Source organism: Pogona vitticeps, chromosome 10, assembly GCF_051106095.1.
Source record: "Pogona vitticeps strain Pit_001003342236 chromosome 10, PviZW2.1, whole genome shotgun sequence".
Classification (NCBI taxonomy): Eukaryota; Metazoa; Chordata; class Lepidosauria; order Squamata; family Agamidae; genus Pogona; species Pogona vitticeps.
The window spans coordinates 26,616,556-26,642,213 of NC_135792.1; the positions used below are offsets into that span (position 1 = coordinate 26,616,556).

General features: G+C 45.9%; 1 protein-coding gene across 2 annotated transcripts in view; it reads left to right on the forward strand.

Moving 5' to 3' along the window:
- The window catches only part of KCTD15 (potassium channel tetramerization domain containing 15), a 49,966-nt gene extending 45,373 nt beyond the window's left edge, over positions 1–4,593 (forward strand). For both annotated transcript variants that reach the window (XM_072980842.2, XM_072980843.2), the window contains exon 5: positions 725–4,593. In XM_072980842.2, coding sequence (XP_072836943.1) covers positions 725–880 — 156 coding nt within the window. In that variant the 3' untranslated portion in view covers positions 881–4,593. The remainder of the gene's footprint in view (positions 1–724) is intronic.
- Positions 4,594–25,658: the final 21,065 nt, after the last annotated feature.

Here is a 25,658-nt window from a genome sequence, read left to right on the forward strand (position 1 = left end):
CTGCCAGATGGAAGACGGGCTGATCGCTCAGCTCCCACGAGGCCACCTAGACAGCCTCATTCCAGTATTTAAAAGTGGCTTTGGGTAGTGTTGTTGTTGTTGTTTTTAAAAAAAATCTGTTTTCAAGAAGTGTGTGTGTGTTTAAGGCTTTTTAAAAATGTTTACATCACACATTTTAAAAAGGTTTTGCGTGTTTTATTCTTTGTCGATACAGCATGCAGAAAAGCAGTAATCCCAATGTTCAGTTCGGTACTGCTGCTAAGCTAATACTAAGGCGAGGAGCCTATACTGAGGATGGCCAGGAGTGATAAAAGCACTCCCAAAATACGGCCTCATACCTGGCAGTGTAAGATTAGGAGATGATAATTATTTTTTTGATCCAGCACAAACTTTCAGAGTTAACTGCTCTGCCCGAACCTGGTCAAGTCCAATTTTGTATACTGATGTTATATATTGTTTTACGTCAGCGGTATTCTCGTTGCACACTGCTCTGGAATCTTCAGCGTCGGTGGGTTTATCAATGTTTGAAAATCAACAGAAACCCCTTTGGGATCAGGACAATACTTTGAGGTGACCCTTTTGCCGTTCTCAGCCTCTCCTGGTCAGGAAGCAGGTCCCCCCCTGGGATTCAGCGGGCCGGATTCAGACCTTTCAAAAACCCTGAGTGCATTTTCTAGAGGGTCTAATCCAATTCTAACAGGCTGATTCTTTCTTTAAAACACAGGTGCTCGAGCGGTTGTTTCAGAAGGGTTTCACGATGGCCGCATCCTGTGGCGGAGGTGTGGATTCCTCTCAGTTCAGTGAATACGTCCTATGTCGTGAAGACAGGAGACCACAGCCCAACACCACCATCAGGATTAAGCAAGAGCCCCTGGACTAAAGATAACCCCCCCCCTTTCCCTTCCTTTGTGAACGTAGAAGTGTTTAATAGTCCCTTGTGTGGAAACACTACGGATTCGCAAACAGTATTACAGAAGCAGGCGGTTCTGACCCTTGCCGGTTAGGGGGCATGTCGGAAGCTACCCATGCCCGCCGTGGTCTCACCTTGGCAGCAGGGGCAACATCAAGAACACATGCCAATTCATTCGTTACCTTCCGTCGGGCCCTGAGCACGCTTGGCATCCGGATGTTCTGTGACTGCCTGGTGTGTGGGAGACCAGCCTGGCTTCAGCGGCAAACTGACTTTCAACTGGATTTCTCTTGGGAAGAGACATTTGTGACATTTGTAGACGTCTGTTGAAGGGACATGTCTGCCAGCATCCCAGAGGATCGCTCGTCCTCCGTCGGTGGCATGGAGGACTTAGGACCAGCCAAAAAGGAGCTGGCATTGTCTTCTGAGTGGCCTCCCCCACCCCTACCGACTACCATCTCCAGGGCAGCTTCCCCTAACAGACAGACTCGCATCTTCCTTCGTTAACCCATGCTATGATTTCCTTTGCTCATTGTATCAAATGGCCTATTTTTATACTATGCTTCTGATGGTCTTTGTACAGAAGCCACTGCAAACAGTGGCCAATTTGTATTTTTTTTTTTCTGGTGCTGAACTCTTCTGGAAACCCATTCGAGTCCCAAACCATCCACCTTGCAGATCAACAAAGAGTATGCCATGGTAGTATTTGATCCGTTGCTCCCACAAGGGAGGAAAGGTGTAACTCCCACAGAACATTGGCAAATTTTGGAAACAAGAGACTCAGAGAAAAGGTCTCAGTATTAAACATCCCCTGTTCTGGATCCCAAGTTTAGGCTGTGCTGTTCTTTCATACACCATAGATTTTACCATTGGAGGTCACTGAAACGGGGGGGGGGGGGATGGTCATGCAGCTTCCGCCCGATTTGAAACTCTTTAGGATGCCTTGAAGGAATGCACAAAAACACAACCCTTTTTTCATTAGATCAGGTTGTGATCTCACAGGTTTATATCTGATGTATTGATCTTCTTACAGGGAATGACTTTAAAAACTAATGGCGTTAAACAACCCTTGGTTTTAGGGGTTGGCTTTCTTGGGATAAACTGATCCATTTTTACCTGGCTTAGCAGAAATAATTGTTCCTCTTGCAACACCCGAATCCCTGAATACACAAGGATGTTTGTTTTTGGCCACATAAAGATAAGTCGAATCAGCTGTGTGGAAGGGGAGAGTAGGATCACACTTCTTGGGTTGGACCCACAACCTGTCCTCCCCTCCCTGGATGTGTCTTGTGAGCTGAGCCAGTGGCCTTCGGCTCCGTGTGTGTCACCCCCATCCTTCACAGGCGCTGTCCACAAAATACGGTAAACGCCCAGGAGACGGAGACCTCTGTGCTCAGCTTGAACAGAGCTACGAAATACCCAAGTTGGAATTACTATGTATGGCTGTCTCCCCACCCCTATTCTGGGGATTTTGCAAAAGGCTTATTTAAAGACATCATTCATTTACGGCCACATCTGATGTAAATGTTTCTTCTGAGAGACCAACGTTTAAAATAATTGATTGAGCACCTACCCAACGAAGCATCACACAGGGTGTCATGCATTCATGCCAGAAATCTTGGGTTGTAATTTATGGATCGAGTCAATTTCATTCCTACCCCACCACTATCACACACACACACACAAACACCAGTTTATTACTTATAGCTCATGATTCCTTTGAAAAACCGGTGTTTGAACTATGAAGGGCATTTTGTCATAAATTATGAAGTTAAAGGCAGGTTACATCCATTTGCTTGATATCCCTTTCTCCTATCGCCTAGGATCCTGGGAATGGTCATTTGAAGAGGGTGCTGTGAACCCTTTGGTTGAGATGCCAGACCATGTGCAGAGGGACCACGTTATTGAAGCCTGTTGCGTAGAGGATGCCTTGACCCCAGCCCAGGCACAAGATACCAAATTACGCACAAAGAAAGCATCCATGAAGGGCAGAAAGTGGGTGAAGCAGACTTGGTTATTCTTACTCCATCCGTGAGAAGGAGAAAGCATCCAACCCCGTTAGCCATTCTTCCGGGATTGCACAACCCTTGCATGGGAATTCAGCTGTGTGCTCACACACCTTTCAGTACGATTGCTGCAGGACTGCAAGAGAAGCGAGGCAGTCCTCTGCATTGGGGAGGTGGTCCGCCTTTTAAGCTAGTCCATGCGAGGGTGATTTTAACAGCCTTTGCATCATCGCCAGCAGCAGTAGTCCTGTCTCTCTCTTGATCTCCCTCCTTCCATGTGCCTCCCTTGCTGGCATGTCTGCAGATCAAGCTGCAGTCGGAAGACAGGGTGGCAGGCTTTATTCGTTTGCTTGTTTTCCCTCAACAAACCTCAACTGTTGAACACCAACAGCTGCTTTAGGCATGCAGAATAGGATTGAACTAAACGTGGTGGAGGATGGGGAAGTGGCCCCACTTTCGTCCACCCGTGTGGGCAGCAAGGGTCTGCAGAGCCTCCTCTAAGCAAGGAAGATCTTTTTGCAGCCAGAAACCTTGGCCAGCCTGTCCTGGGGCCCTTCCTTCCTAGACTTCCACATCAGGAAAGCAACCTTGCGGAGCGACCTGGCTACGCACATTGGACTGATTTCTATCCTGGCCATCTCAATAAGCTTCAAGCCTTAGGCACTTGAAGGCGACCCTCCTGGTTTGCCCGTCAGAGCCCTAATGAGGAAATTTGGCACCTCATTGGTGAAGCTCCAGTGGATGAGATTGGCATGTCTGGGGAGAGCATGGAAGAACAGAGTGAAATGCCTAGGCATGAGCCCAAAATGGCCCTCCAGGGCCCACATGGAGCCCACCCATTCTCTGTATTCTTTAGCCCAGGAAGGAGTTGAGGGAGGTTGTAGTAGGTGCACAAGGCAGCATCAACCCATCCCACCAGCCGAGACCAACAGCTAAGCCCGCATCCTCTCAATGTTGACACCTTCGGCCAAAGCCCCCAGCTACGCTGCCCTGAGGAGAGCGCCAGAACTCCTCCGCCACTTTTACAAGGTCTCCCAAACTGGGCCGTGCTTCCTCCTCAGAAGCACAGCTTCACCAGCAGATCCGCCTGGGACTGCCCGACACATTTATCTAGCCTATTTTCTACTTTTACGGCACTTGGAGTAAAATGGCCGAGTCCTACGGCCATTCCTTTTGTATGTAAAATACCGTTGAATTGTATAGTACTGTATACAGTCCATTATTGTACCTCCCCTTTACCCTCTCCTCAGATTTTGCAAACTGAAAAAAAAAATCATTCTATGTGTTTATTGGAGAATTCTTTGCTGTTTAGTCATATCACGGCCATCCCCGTAAAGTCGAAGATCAGACATGCAGGAATTGTACCTTACTTTCCGTGTTGGTTAAATGAATTTGGACGTTTGTCTTGAATCACTTTGGGGGCACGATCCACCGGGAGGTTCTCCTGCCCAGCTCTTAACGGTGCACTTGTACAGCACCTTTCCATTTCAGCGCGAGAGGCTTTCCCGCTGGATGGTGCCTTTTGACTTCCGCAATTAAGCAAAACTTCAGATTTGAGCAGGTCTTGTTTCCTGAGATGATGACCTTCATTTTATCTGTCACATTCTTCTTCAGTTGCAACTCAGTCTGCATTGCACTCATCCTGCTTATTATTAAACAAACTGACGTTTTACAAAAGATGGTTCTGTTTCACTGTGTCTGTTTTGGGGCATGGAGGGTTTTTGAAAACTAGCTATAGAAGCTGTGGCAGCTCCTGTCACTTCAAATATGAACTCTGAAGTTTGATACCTTTATGTTTTTAAATAAATATGTGGCCACACTACCAAAGCGGGAGAAATCTTAGTTTGCTAAAGTAGAAACAGAAAAGGGGTTTGTTGACCAAGGTGCGGGAAAACAGCAGGGCTCAACTTCACCACGATTCCCTGAATCCCGCCTACTTCCATGGAGCATCTTTTAATCACAGCTGGTTTCAAGACTTTTTTTTTCTCATACAGAAATCTGTACATATTTTCTGTACACATTTTCCATAATGTGCTTATTTGCTTGCTGCCTCCAGCCCCCACTCCATGCCTGCATTGTTTCCGACATTTCCCCCATGATCTATGGTATGTTTCTTTCGATCTTCCCGTTGTATACAGGTTTAGCTGGCCATATTTTTAAAAAGCATGCATGAATTTGTGTGTACAAAAGGGCTTGTGAAGGTCTGAATTCCTGAAGCAAGGTTCACGTTGTCCTTTGGCAAAGCTTTGGAAGGTGCAAAAGGAATGATTCCATCAAGAATCCAGAAGCCTGTGAAATTCTTCTCTGTCGCTGCTTGGAGCACCTTAAAAATGAACAAGTTTGTTATTGCAAAAGCTTCAGCAGACTCGAATCCATTTCATCCAGTCCAGATTGGATACATTCATCAGGTGGAGGATAACACTCCAAGTATCTCACAGAGTAGTCTCAAGTCCACAAATGATTAAGGTGGAATAAATGGGATCATTTCTGCAGACCTTCCATGCCCACCCTGAATGCACCAGATTTTGCGGAGGCTGGTGACTCCGATTCAATGCGGGGGGGAGGGTGAATTCACTCTGGGTTTTAGCCTAAACTTTACAAGAGCTCTCCAAGGTTTTGGGCCTCTTTTTAGGGTAGGTTTCAGTACCCCGGAGAGCTCCTTTAAAGGGCAGACTAAAATGTAGAGCGGATTGAATATCCTGGTGAGAAAATTGAGTTACCCATGTTTGCTGACCTGCTCTCATGGTATCTTAAGTAGAATCAAGCCCAGTTAGTGCTTGAGTGAAAGACCTCCAGGGAAGAGGAGGGCTGGCCATCTAGGGCAAGGAAAGAATTCTACACCAAACCCAGGAGCAACCTTGTTGTCAAGAAAGATGGAAACACTGGGTTCGATGGACCACGGACAGGATTCTTATTTTCCTAATGAGCTGCAGGCTTCTCGGCAGTTTGTATCCAATGCTGCTGTCGCATCTGTAACTCTTAGGGCCTTCTGATACCTTTGTTTATAAAATAGTTAAAGAATACCAGAGTATCACCTTGCAGCTCTAGCAACGAAGCTCCCTCTGAGCGACATCCCTGAATAATGAGTCTTGCAAAACAAGCCCTCCTTGTGGCCAAATACAAAAGGAAGCAACCTCTCTTCCAAGACAGGGGAGGTGAGAAACACCGGCGTGGTGACAAACAAAGGTCTTTCAGCACCTATGGGAGCACTGCTTATAACAGTGGGCTAACTGGAATATCTATTCCGATGCTCTGCTGCTAATAGCGGCTTCAACCCACATCCCGCTATCATGGGATCGTGCTGTAAATGTTGTATGTGAAATCACCAAAAGCCTGTAGGGCAGAAAATGGCCTTCTGAGAAACCAGACCTGTTTTTAAAATGTGCGGTTTCCCCACCCTGCCTCATTTCAGTTTGAAGTTCACCATGGTGTTTTTTTTTTTAAAGATTTCCATAAAGCAACTTCAGTACTAGTTAAGCACTTCAGGGAGGTGCCACCCTAAACAGTCCCAGCAGATGGAAAAGTTTTGAGTCATGACATCACAACGCGAAGTGCAAAACAGCCGGGAAATGGGCAAGACATGTGGAAGCAATTGCTTTCTTGGGTGAAAGAGGCCCACTCTGAAGAGGAAAACTTCACATCGGGTCATCTTTTTTCACTTAGGAATTCCAGGTTGCCGAAATGAAAGCTTCTCTCCCTTTCCCTGTGACTTTCTGCTGACATGTTGGGAGTGGGAAGATCAAGGACAGCTGTGCCTTGTTCTTTTATTCCGACCCGCAAATGCAAAGGAGGAAACCCGCTCTCTTTGCATTCCCAACCCAAAGAGTGGCTCGGGATCCAGCGTAACCAGTCGGAAGGCAAAGCATAATTGGATTCAACAGAATGAAATAGCATCCTTGCCTTCCCCCCCCCTCCCTGAGCCGTCCACTCAAAGGGATCTTAGTCATTTTCACCCTTTCATATGTCACTAACTCCAAGCCACTGTGATATCACAATCTACTTAAAGCTGCCACATTGGGGGACCCTATTTTTAGGAGCATCAAGAAGGTCTGGTTTGAGTTGAGAAATGTGGCCCAGCACAAAAGAGGGTGGCATGCCCCCCGTCCACTTCGAGCCACTCATCTTAAGCAACTCTGCTGCCTTCTCCCTTTAAAACCCTCTAAAAGAGAGAGAACATGTCATGCTGCTGTCTTTGTGAGCATTTTGTTAATATTTGAACAGAAAATGTTTCTACTCTTTGCTTACAATGACACTACTGTGAGAAACCAAGGTCACATTTGGGTAATTATTTGCCACTCCCGTTTGTGACATCAGAAAATGCTTCTATTTCTTTGCAAAACAAATGGACAAATAAGGAATTAGGTTTTGCTCCAATTGAGGTGTTTCCAGTTGCCTAGACAGAAATCTTCAAAATGCTTGAACTCTTAATAAATACAAGGAGTTTATAAACAAAATGAATTAAATAATCCAAACATTTAAAACAGGATTTCATATTTTGTGGACCTACAAACAGAAGTTTCTTCTATTTATTTTTTGTTCTGTTGTTGGTGTTTGTCATCTTTGTGTTTTTTCCCCCCCAACCCTAAGGGGTGGGTGGGAAATGAGCCAAAGTCTGCTTTCTTTTTCATCGCCTTTAACATACTAGCATAATTAACCCAAATATTATATAATAGACGACTGAATTTGGCAAAGCCTCTCTGCGTTGTCACCGAACTATGCCATATAGGGCAAAAAAGGCCACTCAACTACGATGGCTATTGTAAAAGGTATTTTAAAATAGTTGGCTCTATATGAAGCACAACACACTTTAATCCTTATTCAGGAATACATAGTCTGATGGAATGAAGGAGGCACTCAAAACCTGAGGCACAAAGAGAAAGTTTTGTGACGTGCTCTCACACATCGGATACACCCTGGGTTTGCAAGGTGAGTTATCTCAGTAACCCAGTCCCATTTCTCTCTGTCAGTGTTTTTGCCTAAGACTTACAGCTCTGCCACTCATTTCAGACTAAACAACATCCTATGCTTATTAATTTGACTCATCGGCAGCTGCAAATGTGCCAAGAGTTGCATCGCCATGGGGAGCAACTGGACGCATGTCAAGGTAACTCTGCTGGCACTTGAGCGCACAGATTTCATGCGCTTAGGGTTTCATTGGGCAAATGAGCATCGAGCAAACATCCTAAATGGCTGGGTTCTGTCGTGGGACTCCTCCTTCTGCTCTGCAGAATGCAACACCGTGTTGTTTCTTAAAATGTTGTTGGACTTTGCACAAAAGCAGCTGTGATGTCGATGGACAGACAGACACAGACGGTGGGTGGAGGAGTGGAGGGAAGGAGAGGAGGAGGGATGGGCAGGGAGGCAGGCAGACAATGTATTGCTAGATAGATTTTTAAAATACTTTATTTTAAATGCTGCCATTTAATGGAAATATGACCACAATGCCTTATGAGACTGAAAGAACAATGAAATAAAAGCAACCGTAAGAAAATGCACGAGAGAAGAATGGCGTGAATTGCAGTGCTCAAACAGCTTTAATAAAATTCAAATATTGGATGTGGGTTGTTGTTTTTTTTATGTCACCCACAACATGATGCTAAGTTAGCCTCCCCGGAGAGTGGATTCAGTGGATTTTGAACCATGGCACTCCATTGGCTCTCTTGCAGTTTTGAGATTTTGGATAAATTCCTTCTAGCTGTAGAATCTATGTTCTAGATTCACAGAACATGATTGCTTCAAGTCCTCCAAAGTAGCCCACCTTTTTCTTCTCAATGGGTACTTTCAATATTTCACTCTTGAGACACTAGTAAGAGAAAGATATAAAAGGCTTCATTGCTTACAACTGAACAGCTCAAACAGCTGACTGATCAATATGGCTGCTTCCTGCAACAGACTTCAACAGCCCCCCCTGTTTCCAACAGGCTCAAGAGAGGGGAAAAGAACACTCCAGCAGAGAGGCGGGACTCTCTTTGAAATCAGAGGCAGGGAGGAATGATTGGTTAGTGTAGGATAGATTGACAGTCACCCCAGCCCAGAAAGGTCCCTCCCACCCACACCTTCTCCAGGCAGTATGCGAGGTTGCAAAAACTCCGACAGGCTTTTGGTTCCTCTTCAGGCACAGGGAGAAGGGAAACACTTGTCCCTGAAGTTTTACAAGACAGTTTTGGCTCTGCTTACCCGAAGGAGAGCCTGCAGGCAAATGGAACTTGTCTGTGGCCTGCCCCCTCTTATGGGTGCCCTCTGCCCTCCAAAAGGATGGAGGGGCAGTGAGGGAGAAGAAGGTCTTTGTGGTCTGTGATCAACGAAGCCCTACATGACCTCTAAAGGTCTGTATTTTTTCAAGATCAGTCTGTCTGGGCTGTAGGATACTGTGGGGGGAGGGAGGGCTTTCCCATGGTTCAGCCTCCCTCAAAAATACCAACCAAGGTGGAGGAGGGAGATGGAGAGGGAAGGCAGCTCCATCCCCATCCGAAAAGTCGTCTCTGAACTTGGCCCTCCAGAACTGGAGCTGGCAGCTGATGGGGCTTCATTGACTGGGTTGATGAGGTCTGGGAAGGAAAGCCTTCCCCAAAGTAAAGACCGTGTGGGTGACTTGCTAGAGAAAGAGGGCCAGGGAGGGGGGGAGTGGAGCTGAGGAGCTCTCTTGTGACCCAAACCCCTCCCGGTGTGCATCGACCCGCCACTCCCTGCCTCTTTCCCTGAAGCGGGTGAGGGTAGAGGGTTAAATGAAAACCAGCTGGCAGCGTTGCACATTCATTCCAGCAGGGCTGTCGCTCCCCGTGCAGTTCTCAGGCACATGCGCACAGCTTCGAAATGTTCCTCTCTTTTTTCGGTCTCTGGGGAAACAAGCAGGATTTCCCGGCTGCAGTCATGGGCCACCAAAGAGGAGCCCATCCTCAGGACGTCAGAATTTGAATCAGACCTTCTGGGGCCAAAACATAAACTTTTTAAAAATTGCATTTTTATCCATCACATTCTGCTAACGAAGCAGCCACTGGGCTTTCATGACACACACACACACACACACCCGTGAGGCACGTTTTGGTGGCAAGAGTCCATCAGGACCTACCCAGTGATCTTTGAGTGGAGACTTGAATCCAGATCTTCTTGGTCCAAGGCTAACCCTCGGACTACGGTGGCCAACCTACATTGCAGCTTGTGAAGGAGCTACGTTCGAGGGGAAACAACCCGCATTAAGCACTGAAAAAATGGCTGGGACGGGCTAGTTCAGTGGAAAGGCTCAGAGCACAGTCGAGATTCTAATTTTTGTCGTCTGCTGGAGAGGGAAAGGAGGAAGGTGGGTTGCGTTAATGAAGAGGTTTTGATTGCGGTTGTCGCTATAGCTTGGCTGGACGGGTTTATGAGCCAGAAGAAAGCCTGGCTTTGCCCCCAGGGCCGCAGCTACAAAAGCCCACTGTGGTGCCAGATTAAAGCAATCTGGCTGGAGGGCCTGAACCACTCACAGCTGGTAGATGGACAGCAGTGGGGGGGGGGATGGGATGGAGAGAGGGGGGAGATGCAGCAGGGGAGGAACCGGTCAGCAGCCTGGAGGCTGAGCTGCTGTAACATCATTTGCTGCAGCTAAACAATGCTTCTCTACACACTCCCCTGGCCTCGTGGCAGGAGACCAGAGTGCGTCCGTTGACCCTGGGTGGAAAGAAATTTGGCTCTTCCCCCACTCAGTCCTCTGCAGAAGGCAACCCCGTTTTGTTAAACCAAGCATGGGAGGGGGGGAAAGCACACTCCTTGGTTGGTTGGTATGTACCTGCCTTTTGTGTTTTGGATCACTTCTCATCAACCGAGTTTCAGACAGTTCAAAAAAGTACAAAAACCTGCCAGGCCAAAGAGAAAGGCAGGACAGATGGGTCTACACATCATGAGCAAAACCAATTTACTCCTTGGGGGAAACTATTGCCAATCTCCAAAGCCTTAAGGCTTCATTGCACATGACTCTGACTCCGTATCTAAAAGGAGTGCTTCGTGAAAATGAAAATACTATCTGTGTTTCACCAGGACCTTGTCAAAATACACTGAGATGAGTGGCAAACTGGAACAGAACATCCTGGGTTCTTCCTGTAGGTATAACCTCTTTCGGAGGACTGGATTTTTGCAACAGGATGGCCTTTAGAGAGTCTCAGAAAAAGAAGGGGCCATGCCCATGTCTGACAATGCTTTCATTATGATATAAGAAAGTGTGTGTTTTTCCCCAACCCCTAGAAGTTATTCATAGTAACCTTAAAACATCTAATTCCACCAACATGACGAAGTGGAATTTTCTCCACGAAAGTTTGCAATCTGTTTGATCCTTTTTAGTGGTCCGATGTAGGCATCACCCTACTCTACCGACATGATCACAGACATCTCTCCCCCAAAGTAACTGTTACACATTTGTTCACTTGTTTCAACTATGATACTCCACTGGTCTTTCTACAATGAACTCGAAGCATCTAATAAAAATAATAAACTGCATTAAACACAGAAGAATAGTACAGGTTAAAAAAATTTCAAAAACAGCATGTGTCTATTCTACAAACTATTATTAGCCTTCTTATTAGAACAAGGCAATTATGGTTGCAAAATTATCAAGACAGCAGGCTAGAATTGTGATGTTTCATGTGTACGTAGGTTTACATACCTGCATGTAGACTTGTTGTTCATTGCAAGAAAACCTTGGGTTTTCTGCACTTTTAAAGACTAAGGAAAAAAAGAGCTCTAGATGAATGAATGAATGAATGAATGAATGAATGAATGAATGAATGAATGAATGAATGAATGAATGAATGAATACACACACATTGCTCATGCTGCCTTAACTTTTGTGGCATCTGATGCAGAGAGATGTTGTTTTCAAGTTGCTTTAAAAAAAAAAAATTAAAACTTGCCACAACTTTAAGAGATTGGACCTGAGTTGCATAGGGCAAATACTTGATTCCCCTTCCCATCCTTATTCCATATTCATATCAACGCTCCTTCATTTCCATGGGCGCTGAAAAATTTCCCACCAGGTTGCAGGCTTGAAGCAAATGAGGGCAAGCAGGTAAGACCCACCATCTCAGCACAAAGAAGAATTGCTTTACGACGGATGGAAATTACGGGAGGTCAATCAAAATTTAATGAGCATTAAAGGGGCATCCTACATCCATGTGGGGAGCAAAGCACTTGGCCCCAAGAGGGGGGGGGAATAAATGGATCCTTGTCACTTCCTCATCAGAAAAAAAAACAAAAATATCTTAACCTACAACTTAATCTTAATCAGGGTAAAAACCGGGGACCACTCTTAGAACGCCAGATGATCAAACCGTGACATATTTGGGGTCTGTTTTTATGAATTGAAAATGATCAAAGTCTTTTTAAGGAGTTAAGATATACATTAATATACCCTCCCCCCCAGGTGTGAAGGACCAAAGGGAGAAAACCCAGTAGTAGTAATAAGAAGTAAATAAATAAATAAATTTGAGAAATGTAGAAAGATGCTGGAAGAAATTTGTGTGCTCACACACACACACACACACACACACACACACACACAGACACAGACACACACAGACACACAAACAAAGACGAGGGCAAACATGAGGCTGTGGTTAATATTTTATCCATCCCTTCCTTCTTTACCAGAAAGAAAGACAGCCTCGACATCTCTCCTTTGAACACAATCTTGAACTGAGGCGATTGCTTCTCTGTGACCCAGAGAGAGAGAAGGCAATAATGATAAAACAGACCGGCATGTTCCTTCCCAGCTACATGGCCCTTCCTCCTGGCAGACACACTACTTCCAGCTACAGCCCAAAAGTAACAAGCAGGCAGCCGAGATACAGAGCGAATGAGTAAGCGAACGAGCTGCCTCCCTGGATCCTGTGTGGGTGGGCTGGTTGTCATGGAGGAGGAGGAGAAGGAGGGTGAGAAATGAGCAGCTGAAGTTCAGCCTTGCTTTGCCGTACACAACATCCAGTATTGGCAGGATCGGGCCAACAGGAGAGGGGGAGAGAGATGGAGAGGTGGTAAGCGTTCTTGACATATGGAGGCCACGAGGGGGAATGTCAATGGCAGAAAGTTACAGAGAGCATTATCACTTCAGCCTCCATATGCTCAGTGGAAAGGCTTGGGGGGGGGGGGGTTGGTTGGTTTTCATCTTGACCCATTAAAGGTATAATGGGGCAAGTAAGTAGATGAAAGCTTGAAGATTGTCAAGTGACCTGTAGCTTAGTAGGAGCTAAGAAGAGAAAAGCAGTAAGGAGGAGACCAGAAAACGGTAGACTTCCTTACCTGTGGACTTGTTCTGCCAATCCAGTTCCAATGTTCAACCAGCTTCTTCTAGGTCACTAGATTCCCAGATGTTCTTGAACTAAAACTTCCAGAAGCCTTCACTAATAGCTCTGCTGGCCAGGATTTCTGGGAGTTGTAGTCCAAGAACATCTGGGAACCCAAAGTTGGGAACCACTGTTCTAGATTGTGAGATGGACGATCAGCCAACAAAGGCTGGTGACGCCAGTTTTGCAAGAATTTGTTCCGAAGCTTTTCATCTGAATCTTCAAGGAGTTCCCCAAACTGCTGGAGCTACTTGAAGGTGAGGATTCAGCACCTTGGAGAAATCCTGTAAAAGTCTGAGAGAAATCCAGAACAGACTCGCCACCATCAGAAGGCGGTGGGAGCGAGACTCCTTGGCTATCCACAAGATTGAGGGCATTTTAGGAGACAATGTTTCCTCAAATTGTATCTAAGATAGCCTCTTCAGTCCAGTGGAAAGAAAAATAATATGATAGTAGTCTAGTACATTGGTTCCCAAACTTTTCCAAGTTGCAATTGCATTTTATAATAGCCAAGAGACCTGTGACCCCATCAACACATCTGCATTTAAAAAAGGCATTTTTAATAGCGTAAAGTCATCCCTTCTCTGAAAGCAGTGGCTTCTTTGTCCCCCAAAGGGCCTGTTTCTCATACATGCACATACACACCAACTTTAATATCTGGATCCAAAAGATCAAGGAAGAAATTATTAGACAAGGGCTACAACACATATAAGGTGACCCACAACCACAACCCCAGAAAACACTTCCCCCCCCCCACCAGGTTGGGAAATACTGGTCTAGTAGAACTGTTTTCTGTTCCTTCAGAGGGCATAACTGGAAGCCATAGATTCCGATTCCAAAGGAGAAAAAAGTTTTGACTAAATTGTAGGTGGAACCTCCTGCCAGTAGAAGCTGGAACTGATGATGGGTCTCCTTCATGACAAGTCTTGGTGGCTCATTTATCAGAAGTCATGTTTCATCACACTGCTCCCTTGGTAGGAAACTAGATCGCTAGCAGTCATTTATGACGAGTGATGTGAATCTTTATTTCACTCTTACATGTTGAAACGAACCATCTAAAAACATTTCTCAATGAGGGTATGAGAGCTATTGAGAACTATTTGCATTCTGAGGCTTGCTTGTGGGGGAACACCCCGCTAAAAGTCACTGATGTTGAAAAACTCTTGCTTCTACCCATCACGCAAGGGTTGTTGGCTTTCTGCAGAAAAAAAAAATTTTAAAAAACAAAAAAAACCACTCTTATTGTTAATTCTTCCACTGTTAAAAAAAAACATGCATGCGGTGAAGAAAAGTTTGTGAAGACGACAATTTTGAGGACATTTTCCCCCCAGTGAGGATAAGAAAAATGGCAAGACTTAGTAAGTACATCCTGACTCTCTGAGTCTATGCTATAGATTTTCATATGTCTGGGAATCCTTTCCACTGGGATAGTTTTGAACCAAATAGCCTAGAAGCCTTTATGAAGACTCTCGGGTGTGTTGTGGGGTGCCAGGCTTCCCACTGAGGTCGTGCCCTGGTTAGTCTGCAAGAGGAAATCAACTCGAAATACCCCAAGCGGCTGAGCATCACAGAGGCCAAAGGGGGAGAAGGAAAGCGGACTTATTTCAGCTAGGCTTTTTGTCCATTGCTGCTGTTGTTCTTCTTCAAGGTCTGAAGAAGAAGCTCCAGAGGAACGTCGCCTATACGTTTGCCTATAAATTAGCTCAAAACCCTTTTCTTCGAAACCCAAAGCATCCAAAAAGATAATGTGTGCGCCTGCTTGCCCAAGAACACCTCAAGAGCAGCTGGACGAAACATACAGAGAGGGAACTTGTGCTGAAATGAGGGAACATGAAAATCACTGCTGAAAGGGAAAGGTCACGTTGAAGAACAAAGCCAAGTTGAAGTTCGGCCTTTTGTAGAGCTACTTTTTCACCACTTCAAGGAAATCTGACACTCCTTAAGTGATCAGGCAGGATGCTTACACAGCTTATGACCGACCGCATGGCCAGTGATCCCTTTAGTACATTTGGAAAGGCCACAGACTGCCCTCTTCAGAAGAATCCGATTTTTCATTTCCAGAGATCTATGGCTTAGATGGTTATACTTCTCTCGGTGTGGGGCATCCCTTGGAGACAGTATGAAATATTCCAGAGCCTAGCGAACAGGGGCAGCCTTGTTCTTATCCGAGACTAATTGCAAGGGAGGACACCTGAAAGGGTAGCATTTATTTCTTGTTTGTTCCTTGTCTCATATCAAGCTGCTGGTTTCCACCTTCAAAAAGAATAGAGTGTGCGTCCCGCTCACATAAGGGAAGGCATCTTTCCAAACAATTTCCCTCTCATCTTAGCCCTGCAGGTGGTGGGCCCTCTCCTCCTGAGTTAGGTTGACAGACACAAAGCGCAGGGCCTTCCCGGTGGTGGGATGATGTTGTAGGACATAAGAGAAAATACTGGCCTGTCTCAAAATACCTGGGAGTCACCCTTCTACTGTAGGTGTGATGCAATGCAGTTTGTGGGACTGAAGATGTTGTTGGGTTGATCTTCCTTTCTTACTGCCTTTCCTGGTGCATTTTTAAGGTACAGAGGAAATGAAGGAAGAAACAGGAAGAAACCATCCACCAGGTCATTTGCAAGTGAAAGCGCCCCTAAGTTCTCACCTTGGTTAGACATTAGCCTCATTGTAAAATATTCTGCAGGAGAAAGAAAGGGAGGGAAGCTAGCAGACAATGGCATGTTGATTTAGAGGCACTGCAGATGGTTGAGATTGTTCCAGATATATATTTTTATAACATTTTCTTTTGAAAGGGGGAAAAAGCAGCTCCCATTAGCAGCACTGGGGTCTGAAATTGGTTCAGTCTACAAGCCGATGCCTTTCAATACCCCTCCCACAGCGTGCAACAGTTCCTAATGACTCCATCTTGGCACCCACCCCTTGACTGCGCCCTCCTGGATGCAAATGCGCTTCAATTCCTCCAGGCACAGGAACACACCCATCGCCCCGCAGTCAAATATCAGGGAGGGAACGGATTTGCACGAGTATTTACAAGTGCCTGGGATAGCGGCAACATTGCAACACGTAAACGTCATCCCGTCATTTTTAGGGTTATGAAATCTGGCGAGGACTAGACACAGTGGGAGCACAGAGGCGGAGAGGGGAAATCCTCATCAGATTTGTGCCAAGGCACCTTTCTTTTAATATCTCAGGAAAAGCTTCAAGCAGAATCATACACAGAGAGAGAGAGAGAGAGAGATTGAGAGAGAGAGAGTCTTTAGGATTCTTAGTGGTATATGGAAAATGTGTGCAGAACAGGAGCACAAGGGATAGGGGGTGCTTCAGCTACAATACCTTCACCTGGAAAGATTTGTTCTCTGTGGCCTCGCTCTTCACCATCGAAATGATCCACAGGGCTAAGAAAGAAAGGAAAAGCTGGCTGATGAGCGACCCTTGTAAACAGAGCTCAGGGATGCTCCTCTTGAGGGTACTACAAACCCCAGAATCCTCAGTCAGCAAAGGCACAGCCCATCATTGTGGTGTGCAAAGTAAGGTTCCAAGATTGATTTACAAGTTGGATTACAAGGAACCGCTAGAGATGAGTCCGCTTGGAAAAAGTCAAGGACCAGTCATTTAGACAAGACAAGCCCAGGACGAAACCTCTGTTTCTGGGTAGCTTGGGCTTCTGACTTTCAGTGACTCTAACTGGGTGTCCAAGGTGTACGAAGCGTTCAAGCAGTGGTTTACCAGGTAAGTGTTTGTGGCTGGACAAGGATTCGAATCCAGGCCTTCTGAGTCCTAGGATTGCCCTCCATCCACTGGCTCGCACTGGCTGTCTCCTACACACACACACAATAAAGTGTCACATCTGTGCACTCCCCATTTCACTTGGCAGACAATTCCAACTCCTTCCAAGTGTTAATCAGGTCCTGCTCATTTTGAAGTGCTGAACATGCCAGAAATGTATATTAAAGCTTCTTGAATTATGCTAATCCATCAACACTTTCCATCTTCTCTTTTTTTTTCTCTCCAGAGCTTTTTTTTTTCTTGTCCTCTTCCATCCCGCCCAGGCATGCTGTGCACGGTGGCTTGTTTTGCTCTCCCAGTGGCCACCCTACAACTTAGAAGAAACCCAGCCGTAGCCGTGGGCTTTGGAGCACACAAACAGGCGGTGGATGACCATCGGGCCACGGCTTGACCTTCCCACTTTGGATGACTTCGCTGCTTCTGGAGCTCAGCAGGCTTTGCACTCGTGTCCGAGGGCCCCTTCCCTTGTAAAAGCAAGCCTCATTCCCCCCCCCCACTCAGGTTCCCATCTGCTGCTGTGGCCAGATCCTGTATGGGAGACTGGCAGATGCTCAGCTCCACAAAAACCAGTGTGTGCACATGTTGCATGTCTCACCTGAGACTTTATGCACACAGCCGTGAACAGGCAGGACGATCGCCAAGTGTAACGGTCTGACACTGGAGACCGAGACTGAGACCATCCACATGATTGCATTCCTGATTACAATGTACTCTTCCAGAATCCACAAGTCTTTCTTTGCTTCACTTCTTTTTCTTCACCTTAAATCATGCCTTTTTGCCATTCCCGCCTCAAAGTGCCTCCTAATCTCCGATACTTTTCTCTGTCTTCCTCCTCCTCCTGTTTCCCTGTCCCCCTGCACCTCTTCCTCCATTTGGGGCATCTTTGTTACACAGGACCCCATTTTTACAGAGCCATGCTGAGGGGTTGCAGAGGGGTGATATCATGCAAATCTGAATCCGAGAATCCAAGAATCGTGGAAGGGGGCCTCGAAGGCCATCAAGTCCAACCCTCCGCTCCAGGCAGGAATCCCAATCCAAGCAGATCTGAAAGACGGTGGTCCAATTTTCTCTTGAAGGCCTCCAGCGCTGGAGGGCTCACCACCTCCCGAGGTAATCGGGTCCATTACTGTACTGCTCTAACAGTTAAGAGGTTTTGCCTGATATTCAGCCTAAATCTGGCTTCTTGTAGCTTGAGCTAGTTTGAGCCCATTATTACATGTCATTAATGAAAAGAGCTTCAGGCAAGATGCTCGCACTGTGCACATTATATCACAGCACACGGGAAGCACCATTGTGCTAAATTCTGATTCAGTCCCATCCCCATACAAGGCAGCGCGCGCACACAAAAATCATTCTGGGCTTGATTTTAAGAGTGGTGAGATCCAAGGAACATCGTCTGGATGTCAGGGAAATTTGCAGCACGCCTGCTCCTCAAGGCAGAGCAAAGACTGAATCTGGAATACAGCACCCTCTAGTTAGCAAAATGGGGGGTTCATGGACTCCCTCTCACACACTAATGGTTTTCCATGAACAACCTGAACGACCGTAAGGTGAGTCAGCCACCGTCATTCCAGGTGGAAAAATGTGAAGGAGAAGCTTTGCAAGATGAGGCTCGATGGTTGAGGCATCACAGCTCTTTGGTCCACCACAGCCCTTGAAACTGCACACAGGTCTCTCTCAGCAGGGCCAGTGGAAAAAAGTAGTGGGCTACTTGGGTTGCTCTGGAAGTCCATGTTCAGGTCCGCAAGGGATTAACAGATCTCCAAAAAGGCGAATCAATGAAAAACCCAAGCCAAAAGGGACCTGAAGTTTATTCCAAGAAAGTGGGGATGCTGCCACTGGCCTAAAACATGAAAAGAGGCTGACGCCTTCTACGGACAACAATGCAATTTTTTCTCCCCTGGGGAAACCCTTTCCCCTCCCCTGGTAGTGAGCCGAAGAGTGTGATGGGGCTGGGGGCTTCAAAAGCAGCTTTGGAGGGCCACCTGTGAACCTGGTGACACACTTTGGCAACCCTTGGCTTAGCAGATCATCTTAAGGGTGTGAGCCCTCAGTAGCGTTTGACTGTATTGCTGATCTATTCAGAGCCTGTTGGCCAAAGATTTCAGCCTAGGAAGTGGTAAAGCTTGCGCTCTAGCCACGACTTCAAACCAGCATTAACAAAGGAAGCTCCTTTGCAACGTACAGAAGTTGGCCAGAACAAGTCAGGCATAACATACCTCTCGAAACCTTGTACAAAATCCTGGATGACATTTTGTGTTTGTTGGTTTACTAGCTAGAAGGCCTGCTTGTTTCAGCTCCAGGCAGCATTACCGATGTGAAAGGAGAAAGGAGACATTGAAAACAATAGAATCAGAGTATGATGGAGTTTGCCAGCTCCACAAGTAGTGTACCTGGATGCAGGGCCAGAAAGAGGGATTCCAATTTCTCGCTGTGCCTCTCAGGAAGAACAGCCAGCCTGCGTTGCCTTGGGCAAGCTGCACAGTCCAAGAACAACTCCAGAAGACAGGAATGACAACTCCTTCTGAATGCTCTGTAACTAGAGAATGCTGGAATGGGTTGCCGTAAGTCAGAATTCATTTGACAACACATAATTTTAAATATATATGCACCAACATTTTGGAACTATGGTATCATCTACAACACTACTGTTTCAGAACATGATGGTTGCCTCCAGTTGACCTATAATCTAACAACCAGCTTCTCACATCTATGTGTCTTCCTGACAGATTAAACTATAACTGCCATTACTGCTGTGTTTCATCACTATCCAGAAGCACCACCAGCCGGGCTGGCTCAGGAAAATGGGAACTGTAGTCCTCCCCATTTGAAGGGTAATCAGTTAGAGAAGATGAGTCTGCATGAACAAAGGACAGTGAATGGAACACATTTCATGCACATTTTTTTAAAAAATCCTTTCTACAAATATTTCACCCTTCTAGCTTCTGGAGGGAAAGATTTAAATTTCACCAATGTGTGAAGAAATCAGCTCATGAGTTACAATTTCAGTTTTTCACACATGAATTGTTTAAATACGTTATTCAGTGTTATCTTGAGGCAGCAACATGAAACATTTCGATTAGAAAACGCGGAACGGCATCCACTGTTCTCAAACATTTTTCGATGGGATGCAGATGTCGGACCTGTCAAAACCCTTGACTTTATTGCAGAAAATATATGTAACACAGCCTGCCAAGTTTGTATACACAGGAATATTGGCTGCCCCTCGGGAAGCAGAAGGAAAACACAATATGGGGGCGTGTAGGAACCCAACCAGCATGGATGTTGCGCGCAGAGTCTCCGGCAATCTTCTCTTCAGCCAAGAGAGAAGCAAAGCTCCAGGAACCAAAACTGCTACTACAACTTTTGTCTGTTTGCTCCCAGTGCAGAACATGTCCCCACCTCTGATTTGGATGATCGAAAACTCTACAGCCTTGCCCATGGTAGACCCACCACGGATATTCTCCTTGCACGGACCAAAGAGAAGACCCCTGCTTAGAATGACTCATTGAGCAGTTGTAGAGGTTCTCCTCAATGGTCACCCTTGAGCATCATTCTGATTCAGGAAACAGCACACATTACCAACACTTCATTAACTCATGGCTCCATCAGCTGATGTTGACCAGCCCATGACCTCTGAGCATGCATGATGGAAACCAAGATATAAAATAAAATAAAATACTTCATGGAATCAAAAGCTAATACAAGTTGGGGTGCTTAATTGGCATATTCCTTCTCTGCTGGGACCACAGCTGGTGTTTTTTTTTCTCTTCGCAACATCTTAAGTCCTTTGTGACAGCCACTAGATTCAGACCAGTCAGATCCACTTTTATGGTAATCATAAGATATGGAAGAAAGACCCAAGAGGATGCCCAACGGAACAGCATGTTAAGGCCTTTTCTTCCCTTGACAATGGTATGGCTGGGAGACATTGATTCTCTTCCTTCTAAGACCCAGGCAGTAAGACTTGTATGGCTCAATGAGCCAGCTGGCACTTTAGACGCCCTGGATCTCATGAAAAGCAAGGTGTGTGTCTACGTGGAGGTGGGCATTTGTCAACGCAGAAAGATTGGGCATGGATGCACATGCTCATTTCCATTTTTAACTGGATAAAGTCACAGAAATGAGGATGAAACTGGATCATTTGCTGGAGGAGATTCTTGAGATTTCCCAGTCAATGTCGAACAACAGTGTCCTCAGTAGAGAGGATGTAACTCTCCAGATGATGAGGGAAGGAACAGGAAACATATTTTTATTATGAGAGAGACTTCCAAAGTTGCTTCCTTGTGCTCTTGAGATAAGAGTTCTCAGACAGGGAAGAGATGATGTTTTGCTCAAAATCGTCCGTTTCTGACACTTGTGCATATTGCTCAAAACTGGAAGGATTGCTGCTTGACTTGCAATTTTGAAGCACCCGATTGACTGTTTGCATCTTTCTTAGCGGTCATTCAGTCCCTTTGTGCTTGCTGCCTGTGGGAAAGTTTTGCATCTCAAGGGGAAACAGGATGCTAGAGAAATCTTGTTCCCTTTGCAGAGGCCCAGAGGGTGCGGGGGAAGCAGTTCTCGTCTCACTCTCGGAAGGCGATGAGGAATCTTGAGAGGCTGTAAAATTCCTAACCAAAGAGGCCAGTTCTGTTGAGACACAAATAGAGCAAGAAACTTAGTACATATTTTCCCTTATGCCTGGTCCCCAGGCTTGCTCTGGATGTGCTCCTGGCCTATTATAGTAGAGTTTCAAGCATTTGCTCAACGCAGAGTTTATTTATTTTGCAGTTCCGGCTGTGCAGAGTTAACCGAAATCCCTCCCTCAGTTCTCCCAATGTAAAGACTCTGCGGCAAATGTCAACTTTACTGTGGTCCCTTCATTCTCACATAGGATGCGTCATTCATGCAATGACAATGTCATATAACTGTTCACTTTAATTGGAAGCTGGGGACAGGCGGAACCCCTATCTCTTAAATTCAGACCAAAAAAATCATCCCACTATTTTTCACCAAGTGACCTAGCTGAAAAGGAATGGTATTCATTTTAGAATTCAACGCTAAGAAGCTTGCCATGGGGATGGGCAGAACAATTACTCGAAACCAGATTTTCTTTCCTATCCACATCTCTGCAGCTATTTCATATATTTCAAGTAGTAATTAACAACAGAAACCAAAGAATAAGGACAGGGCATGCGGGGGGGGGGGGGAGAGTTAACAGATGTCCTTCAAATTGCTCCTGGCCTAATAGCAATGCTGCATTCATTTATTTGATGTGGTGTTTATTTAGCTGCTGCAGACATATAGAGTTATCATAATGGTAAGCAGCCTATATTAGGTACAAAAAAAACACTGGACAGATAATTCCACAAATGTTTTCAAAAGAGGGTGGATGACAGGAAGCGCCTGTACAACGTCTACCTCTAAAACGTACACCAAGAGAGAGAGAGAGCATTGGGAATATTTTCAAAAGGCTAATTGTATCTCAAGTTGATGTGCCAGTGTGAGGTGATTTGAATCCAAACACCAAACCTGGGTGCAACTCAAGTCGGCGGGCCAGCCTTCCTGCTCCCCCACCAACCTTTGAAAAACGAAGGAATTAAATTCAAAAACAAACAACTCCCATTTAGCACCAAACTACAGGATCACCCATCTTAAAAATGTCAGATCTTGTCATGGATCTTAATGCCCACACAAAACACACACTCGCACACACATGCGCAGCAAAAACAAAAAAAACCCCAAACCCGCAGCCGTGTTCCTTGGCAATGTAAGAGCAACCTTACAGAATTTCAGTGAAGGAGAAAGAAGAGAAAGACACCTTATTACTTCTAACTCCTGCGAGCCATTTTGGTCTCCAAAGGTTTTAGACGGCCGGGGGGCATCTGTCTGCAGTGTTTCGGGAAATGACTTGCCTTCGCACGAATACGCGGCTCTGTTCTGAAGCACTGGTGCCCCCCAGCATCCCTGCTTCATTTCTGGTTAACTCTTCCTTACCTGGCTGCCTCGCGCGCGTCAGCTGCTCCTTGGCTGGCTTTTAGGGTTCCTCTCTTCTCTTAAGCAGGAGGGTATCAGGGGGGTGACCAGAATCACACCGTTGCATCTCGCCGATGCACAGAAGCACCCAGGACATACCTGTGCATGCTTCTCTTTCTGTGTGTGCCTTGTGTTCCAGTGTTTTCCGTTAGGGGGATAGGAGGGGGAAATTGTACCCTTTCCTGATGGGAGCAGGGAAACGAGAACAAAAGGGAGGAAGAGAGGGAACAACAGGTGTCAACAGGTGAACATGTTGGCTTCCATTTTAGAGGTAGACTATTTGTCTAGATGGGCAGGCTATAAATGTAATAAAATAAATATATATTATTTTAACTAGATCTTTCATTAGATGGAGGCCAAGTACAAGAACCCTGAGTGGTGGAAAGGTGGGTCCTTGGTTCGAATCCTGCTTTACGCCTTGAACTCACTAGACAACATTAAGGAAAACCTCTCATCCAACCAAGTCCGCCGCCACCCCAGTTATAAGCCCCAGTTTAATAGCACTGACTGGGTTGGTTATGAGTATTAAATAACGCTCAAGACACACCAGAGCCTGGTATATACGATCGGTGATATCGTTCAGCTCTGAACATGGAGCTGTAGGCCAAGCTGATTATCATCCAAGACCAGAGAGCCCTGCCCTCCACCCATGACTTGCATTATTAGGGGCGGCTGGAGGGAGAGGAATGAACATAACCAGCTTGAAAGATCCCAGAAATCTAGCTATTGTGAGGAAACCCTGGGAAGGAAAACCTGGATTCCCCTTTGTTTATTCCCCTGCCCCCAAAAGGCCAGGGTGAGACTTGTCTCTCTTGGACCAACCCAAGAACTCAAGAAAACCAACTGAAAATTGAGGAGCCATGTCTGCAGGGGAACCACCAGGGCAGGGCAGAATCCAAGAGGAGCCCCTTGGGGTCCTATGGTAGAGGTTGGTGAAGGTGCTGGAAGCTCAGTCTGAGGACTGCTGTCCCATGTTCCCCTACCCTGTCTTGCATTGTAGTTGCCTGAAATAGCAAAAGAATTTGAGGATCTCTCTCTCTCTCTCTCTCTCTCTCTCTCTCTCACACACACACACACACACACACACACACACACACACACACATCATTCTCTCTCCTCCATCCCCCAACACACACACACACACACACACACACACACACACACACCTCATTCTCTCTCCTCCATCCCCCAAGGGTATGTATGCATCAAGGCTACAACACTGGGTTTTTGTTCCAGAGCTCTTGAAAAACCTCTGGAAAATCCTGAGCCTCCGAGGTCACAGCTAAATGCCTAAAGATTCAGATGGAGATAGATAGATAGATAGAGAGAGAGAGAGAGAGAGAGAGAGAGAGAGAGGCCGTCTTTGAGGGAGCCCACTAAAATATTCTATATTCCTCAGAATCAGGCGGGGAGCAGCTCTGACTAAAAAGGAAATATAAAGGCAGCACTTCTGCCAGAGAAGCACAGAAATGAGTTTAGCGGCTAAGTGGTTAATGCAATTCCTAAGCATTCGGCAATCACGGCAATTTCGTGCCATTTCGATTATTACACAATAAACAGACCATGTTGTCTGGAAGCAAATTTTTATGAGAATAGCTGAAGGGGCTGCAACTTATTTAGCAGCTGAAACTGCAAAGGAAGAAGGGATTCTGGGCGCCAGAGCTACAGATCAGAAATACCCAGGTACAAGGAGAAAGGTTACAGTGGGGTCAGTACTATGGTAACTAGCCATACTAAATCGTTTTCAATTAAAAGAGTACTTAAAATGGTCTTTTCCTAGACATCTCTCATTCTTTACAGTAAAATGCACTGGAATTCTGTGATGTTTAATTTTTTTAAAAAAAGAACTTCATGTGGACAATCCAGGTGGGTGTCAAGAACATGTAAACCGTTTTATAGTTCTGATTCCCATGGCGGCCGAAGTAAACTCTACAGAAAGGTAGAAATAATTTTATTGCTCTGATCCTTCCTGCAACACATGTAAATTTCTGTAGAGGAAAATGTGTAAAAGCCTAAGGATTCTTAATTGTCATGGAACAGCTTGTTCTGTTGGTAAAAGAAGTCATATCTTTACCTTTGCAACCGCACTGCTTTGAGACTGTCCCCAGGAATGATTTTTCCCTCTGCTAACTACACCTGCACCTTGCCAGGGGTGCAGCAGGTCCCGCCCCAAGCGCTGAAAAGTTCAGAAGGTGGCTTGTCAAGGCTTAGAGGCAACAGGCAAACCCAGAGGCTCAACGACAATTGGCTGGGAGGAAAGAGTGAGGCCATGAGACTCTTCCAAAGTTGCAGCCTGGCTCTGAATGATACGTAACCGCCTGAAGTTAAATAGCCTTTGGGGCAAGCGGAGCAAAGTGGCTTCAGAGAAACGGAGCAAGAAGGGACGGAGCTGGCCCAAAGGGTGCCTGAGCCCTTGGTGGTGGGGCCTTCCCTTCCCCTGTCCCCCATCCCACAAACAAAGATTTGCCCCATCCATCATCATAGAATCATAGAAAAGTGAAGTTGGAAGGGGTCTACAAGGCCATCCAGTCCAACCCCCTGCTCAAGGCAGGAATCCAAATCAAAGCAGATCTAAAAGGTGATTATCCCAGTTTTTCTTGAATGCCTCCAGTGTTGGAGCGCTCACCAACTCCC